The sequence below is a fragment of the Glycine max genome, chromosome 2 (assembly GCF_000004515.6).
Source record: "Glycine max cultivar Williams 82 chromosome 2, Glycine_max_v4.0, whole genome shotgun sequence".
NCBI classification, from domain to species: domain Eukaryota; kingdom Viridiplantae; phylum Streptophyta; class Magnoliopsida; order Fabales; family Fabaceae; genus Glycine; species Glycine max.
Window position 1 is genome coordinate 45,028,506 of NC_016089.4, and position 6,000 is coordinate 45,034,505.

A 6,000-nucleotide genomic window follows, 5' to 3' on the forward strand; every position below is an offset into this window, starting at 1 on the left:
AATTTAATATAATTTTTCAAATCTTATTTTTTACCGATTACAAAATTACTATTTAAATTTATATAATTAAGTGCTTTTAAACTTTTACTATCAATATATAAAATCATAAAAAACATTTAATTTATCTTTTAACATAAAAAACACCGTCTGTGGTGGTGGAGGCCTTTAGACGGAAGTTCAATGGAGGACAATCTTCTAGTGTCAACATTTCAAATATAATGCAGGATGTAATGCAAGATGGGGTGAATGTGTTTAATTCAATGTAGATGGCACCATAAAAAATGGGGATGTAATGCAGGATGTGAGGTGTTCTTCATGATGCTGATGGAGCATGGATCATTCCCCCCATGCTGCCATCCCACCCACTTCTGCCACCATCAAAATTTTTCGACTTAGTGTCATTATCTTCATGCTGTTTGGAGTATTTGAGTCCGAGATTGTGTATAACGGGGTTTTTGGGTGTCATTACTACATGATTGTAGTTGTTCACCAGCATAACAATTAGTACTGTAGTGTGTTTTATTTTGACTACTATATATGTTAGAGTTTATCAGTTTATTTAGTTTTTCGGTGTTTTCTTAATCCTCTCATGACTACTATATATGTTAGAGTTTATCGGTTTATGTAGTGTCTAAGTGTTTTGTTAGTCAACTACCTTATGCCTAAATATAATTTGTTTTTAACTAATTTGAAATGAAAATGTTATTAACTCTTATGTTATTATGGGATGTTCATTTTGAAATGAAAATGTTATTATGTTAATTTTTTTTTCTCTTGTCATCTAAATTTCAATTTCTTATCATTTGGGTTTTGGACCATTCAACTATAACAAAAATAATTTATGTGTAAAAGCTTATAAGTTGATGAATTTGAATTGCATGGACGTGCAGTTTTATTTGAAATACTCATTTACTTTTTTATTTTATTCTTCTTATTATCTCATTCCTCCCTCTCCCAATCTACCCAAAATTGGGTATTAAAGTGTACGAACTATTTATTTGCGGTCTGGACAAACCGTTCCCATACCCATAAGGCATGTACAGTTAATAAGAACTTGATTGCTCAAAGAGAAATCATGAGATGCTTCACAATATAAATTCGCAGCAAATAACAATACTTGAGGGCCATTACACATTATTGGAACACTTAAAACGTACATTAAGAAAATGAAACAACAATTCCTCGCTTGGTAATCATGAGTACCACCAACAAACAATACCTAACAACAGGCGAGGTAGTCACAACTAGAATGCACACAAAAACATAGAAAAACAAATTGACCATCTAAACAACAATGCTATGCGGAAGGCACCATGTGATTGTTTTGACGTTGCTTATGGTTTCCAAAGAATAGTTGTCTCAGCAATCATGGAAGTGACCACATAAGGGTCCATGTTAGAGGCAGGCCTCCTATCTTCAAAGTATCCCTTCCCTGCCTTTTCAGTGTCTCTCCCTACCCTAATAGAAGCACCACGGTTTGCAACACCCTGCACGCACACATATATCAATAATATCAACTAAGCTTATTCACAACCATAAAATTAAGAGTTTAATCGATACATACTATCACAATATTTATTTTTTTACATTATTAATCAATTAAAAATCAATTTTAATATGATATTTAAGGTAACAAACTTATCATGTACAATTGTATGTGATTAAATGATGATATATAAACATCTTATCCTTATCATTAAAAAAAAATCTTACATTATCAATACATTTCTTATCTTTTCAAGATCAATATTTTGTTTTTATGCCTATTTTAGTAAAAGATTAATTTAACACCTATTAAATAAATTACTATAAAATAAAACTTTATTCATTAGCTTAAAAACTTATAAAAAAATCATATATTACTTTTATAAATTTAATAAATATGTTTCCTTGATATTACTTTTACTTTTGTTATTATTTATAAGAAAGGAGTTATAATATAAAATATATTATAACTTATTTTTTATAAAAAAAAATAGCGGAGATAGTATTATTTTGTTACTTACCCATAAAAAGGTGTTCATGTCAGCCGTCTCGTGTCGTCCGGTCAAACGACGTTCATTGCCTTCTCCGTAAGCAGCAATGTGCTCTTTGTGCCTCTTTTCCAACTTAGCAATTGCTTTTTTGATGATTTCATAGCCACCATCGTTTCTCATCAACTTGGTACTGCAACATTAAGTCAAGCATCAAAGCAAAGTGACATTATGTTATGTTAAATTGTTAATTACTAACTAACCCATTATTTAAGTAATCACAATTACCTGTAATTTGTGTGAGCACCAGCACCATTCCAATCACCCTGATTTGTAAGAACATAACCAAAATGACACCAGTCAATTTCATCACACCAAATTCAATAATTGAATCATACACATAAAAACAGTATAACGCAATGTTAATTTACTTAAATTTAATTTTAACCATTTTTTTATTATATTATAATATATAGAATCAACATATCCTTAATTCTTGCGTGCCACAAAGGGATAAAAGTTAGGAGATTTTTTTTTAAAACGGGATGAGTATGAGATTATTCACCTGAATTGGTTTAGGGTCAAAGGAAAGCACCACTCCAGCAATCTCGGTGATCCTCTGTTAACACAAACAAAGATATTAGCTGCAATGGTTTCAAAAAGAGAAGAAAAAAAGAAAAACCTAGTCCTCTAAAAAGAAAAAGAAAAAATTGATGGTGAGTGAATGTGCTAAGTACCTCCAAAATGTAACGAGCAACCCACAACTCGTCAGCAGCAGAGATGCCAACCGATGGACCAACTTGGAATTCCCACTACACATCATGTAGAATGGATTGAAATAAAAAAGAGTTAAAATTAAAAACAGCAATATATTATAGGGAAGAAAAAAAATATATAAAATATAAGGGTAGAGAATGATGAATACGAAGATTATGAGTTTATGACACATATTTCAACTTTCAAGTTACCTGACCGGGCATCACTTCTCCATTGATTCCACTTATGTTAATTCCCGCATAAATACATGCTTTGTAATGTGAGTCAACAATATCACGCCCAAAAGCCTTGTTAGCACCAGTTCCACAATAGTATGGTCCCTGTTGAGCATGGACAAAAAAAATATACAATACATGTAAAACAATAAGTCAATTATAAAACACAAAAAATTGAATTGCATATAAGTCACAACACTTACGAGTCAGCCATAAAAATAAAAAGACTAATAAGTTTTAACTAGTTGGAAAAGTTAATAACCTTTCATAAAAAGAAATATATATGTCGTCAATAAAATGTATACATTATTAATTAAAGGCTTAATAATTTAAAATTTGAAGAAATATATATAAAAAGAAGAAAAAGATTGAAGGAGAAAAAAATCACCTGGGGCCCAGGAAACCCACCAAGAGGCCATCCAAGAGGCCATTGGACATCTTTCTGCAATAATGTATATTCCTGCTCAAGACCATACCTGTTTGAAAATCACACAGTAACTTTTAGTTGAGGAAAAAGGAAGAAAACCATAGCATAAGAAAAAGGTCATAAGAAATTGCAAGCAAGCAACTATAGAAACCATACCAGGGTTCTTCAGCAGCAACATCCGGATTACTGAATATCTTTGCAGCTTTATTTCTCTTGTTGGTAGGAATGGGTTCCCCAGCAGGAGTGTAAGCATCACACATAACCTGAAATAAATTACAATTGAAAGATATGAAATGACTACACCATGGAAACAAGTTTAACTGAATAAAGATGTACTAATTACAAATAAAATAGTAAACAAGAGGAAACATACCAGGATATTGTTACCCCTCCTGAATGGATCCCGAAAAATTGCTTGTGGACTGTTGTATTTGATTAAGATACACAACATTAATAAGAAAATTTTGGAAAAATATGTAACTGTACAAATTTACCCGAAAATGAAACATGACTTAAAAGTGTATATTAAGAAGAAATTATCAAATGGGATTAGAAAAAGAGGCTTATTGTACCAAAAGAAAATAAAAGGAAAAAAGAAAAAGAAGCTTACTATAAGATCACTTCACTATCTTGTCCAGGAGCTTGACCAGTGCTGGAACCATCATAGTTCCACTTGGGAAGCTTGGAAGGGTCATTAACCAGTCCCGAGAGAGTCTATATCCAAAATCATTTTATATTTGCATTAGTTACCAGCCAAATAAATGAAGCTGAAATAAATATAGTATATTTTTGTATCGACCAATATTAATTGTTAATATAGTCAATTTTTGTTAACAATTTAAACTTGCAACATATTTCCCTTTTCTTTTTCTATCACACCTAAATCAATCTCATATCTTTTTTTTTTTTGGTATATTTGCAAATAGTTTTCTTATGATTTGTAAATCATAACTAAGTTCTACAGTTTAAAATAACTTGAAAATTTTGCTGTTGTATAGAACTTAATGTAAAACGCACAAAAAGCACTAATGTTAATTAAAAATTTGGGGAAATATAAAACGAAATTTGAGGAAAAACAGATATTAGCGTGTTTTATGCGAGAATCATTTCATAAAAAAATATTGTTTTTTTTAGAATTCTATAGAGACCTAGTCTGAATGAAGCTGGCTCGGTTACACCATTGAAAAATTTCTTGAAACTAAACAGATATTTTCAATAATAAAACAATCAAACTGTTTAAAAATTCCAAAAAAATAAATGCAATTTTCATGATTTACTTTTGGTTACAAAAAGGTGAAGTAAATTACCCTTGCTTTGCTCCTCATATCCATGCCAGATCCACCAACCCTATCATAATGAAAATAAAAATATGTAAGTGCTGATTAAGTGTGGAGAAAACAATTGAAAAATAAGTTAGCAAATAGGTCATCATGTAGTTGAATTAGACATGAAGCAGAGCAAGGAGTTAATGCTAACGTGGAGTCAAAAATCAAAATGCACATTGGACTCTTCAGTGAATGAAAAACAAACAAACACAACACAAGCTAAAAACAGAAAAACAGGGGAAACAGAGTAGTACAGAGACTATAAGATAAAGAGAGCACTGCGATCGATCAAACAGAAGATGAACAAAAATAAAACAGACCCATTGATAGAATCGCTCCATCTCACATATTACATATATCCATGCACATTGGAACAGATAGATGCATGCCACATTTGCAATGCTTGTTTTCACGTGCAGGGGAAACAGAGGAAAAAACGAAGGGGGACAGAGACACTAACCATATGTACTCGGCGATCACCTTATCGGTGATGTCGGAGAGGTTAAGGTTGATAAGATCGGAGAGTAACGACATCTTCAAGAAACCAAAAAGTTCAGCGGAGACTCTTTAGAGAGAAACAAATTTCTTTCTCTTCCTTGCTTTGTTCCACTGCTTCGATATAAGGTTGTTGTTGCGTGGGATTTATAGTGTTATCTCTGAATTACGAAAACAAAAATAACAGATATTTAAGATAAGTTTTCTTTTTTTTTAAAAAAAAAAAGATGAGTTTTAAAAGATAAAAGAGTTTCCCCTGAGAGAGTGTGGTACATTTAATCTTATTTTTTGGGGGTGATATACAGATAATACTGTTCAGTTTATTTTGACTATAATTTGGTTGAAATTTTATAGGTGATTTTGGGATAGCAATAATCTGTTTTATAACTCAATTGTGATTATTTATTTGTTGCATATTATTTAAGCTAGCTCTTGCAAGCATGCATTGCCATGTACTTGTAATTAACATGCTATTTAAACCTCAAAGGTCATTTCATAGATTTTTTTTAATTTAATTTATTTGGTTGTAAATTTTGCCTTTTCAACTTCGGTAATTACGAAATATTTCCTTTTTTATCTCTCCGATAAACATTCTAAGTAATGATAGACTATACTTTGATAACCCTAAGGAAGAATAAAAAAAAATCATAAACAAGAACTAAATATTATAAATAATGTGTCTATATAGAGAGAGAGGTTGGGGATCATGTTTGATGTGTCGGGAGAACACTTTTTATGACTTTATATTGTTTTCTACCTACACTATATGCGTAAAACTTAAATCATAT

General features: G+C 31.1%; 1 protein-coding gene across 2 annotated transcripts; it reads right to left on the bottom strand.

Annotated features, from left to right (window-relative positions):
- Nucleotides 1–1,038: 1,038 nt before the first annotated feature.
- Nucleotides 1,039–5,516, bottom strand: GS1GAMMA2 (glutamine synthetase cytosolic isozyme 2). 2 transcript variants are annotated; one of them, NM_001317458.2, is made up of 12 exons: nt 5,178–5,348; nt 4,700–4,739; nt 4,003–4,106; nt 3,766–3,814; nt 3,549–3,655; nt 3,354–3,441; nt 2,942–3,070; nt 2,711–2,785; nt 2,539–2,592; nt 2,262–2,299; nt 2,007–2,166; nt 1,039–1,487 (listed from the first exon to the last, which is right to left on the bottom strand). In NM_001317458.2, the coding sequence occupies exons 1-12, from the start codon at nt 5,249–5,251 to the stop codon at nt 1,335–1,337; spliced, it is 1,071 nt and encodes a 356-aa protein (NP_001304387.2). In that variant the 5' UTR covers nt 5,252–5,348; the 3' UTR covers nt 1,039–1,334. The 2 variants fall into 2 exon arrangements, with proteins under 2 accessions (NP_001304387.2, XP_025980149.1); XM_026124364.2 differs by lacking the exon at nt 2,007–2,166 and having other exon boundaries at nt 1,367–1,427; nt 5,178–5,516.
- Nucleotides 5,517–6,000: the final 484 nt, after the last annotated feature.

Bases quoted from the DNA above. Each gene is read 5' to 3' on its own strand.
- GS1GAMMA2 (NM_001317458.2), bottom strand. From the start codon at position 5,251: ATGTCGTTACTCTCCGATCTTATCAACCTTAACCTCTCCGACATCACC. The intron at 3,071-3,353 runs GTGATTTTTTTC...CATGCTCAACAG, and splicing joins GTGGGTTTCCTGGGCCCCAG to GGACCATACTATTGTGGAAC. The intron at 2,167-2,261 runs GTAATTGTGATT...TTAATGTTGCAG, and splicing joins GGTGCTCACACAAATTACAG to TACCAAGTTGATGAGAAACG.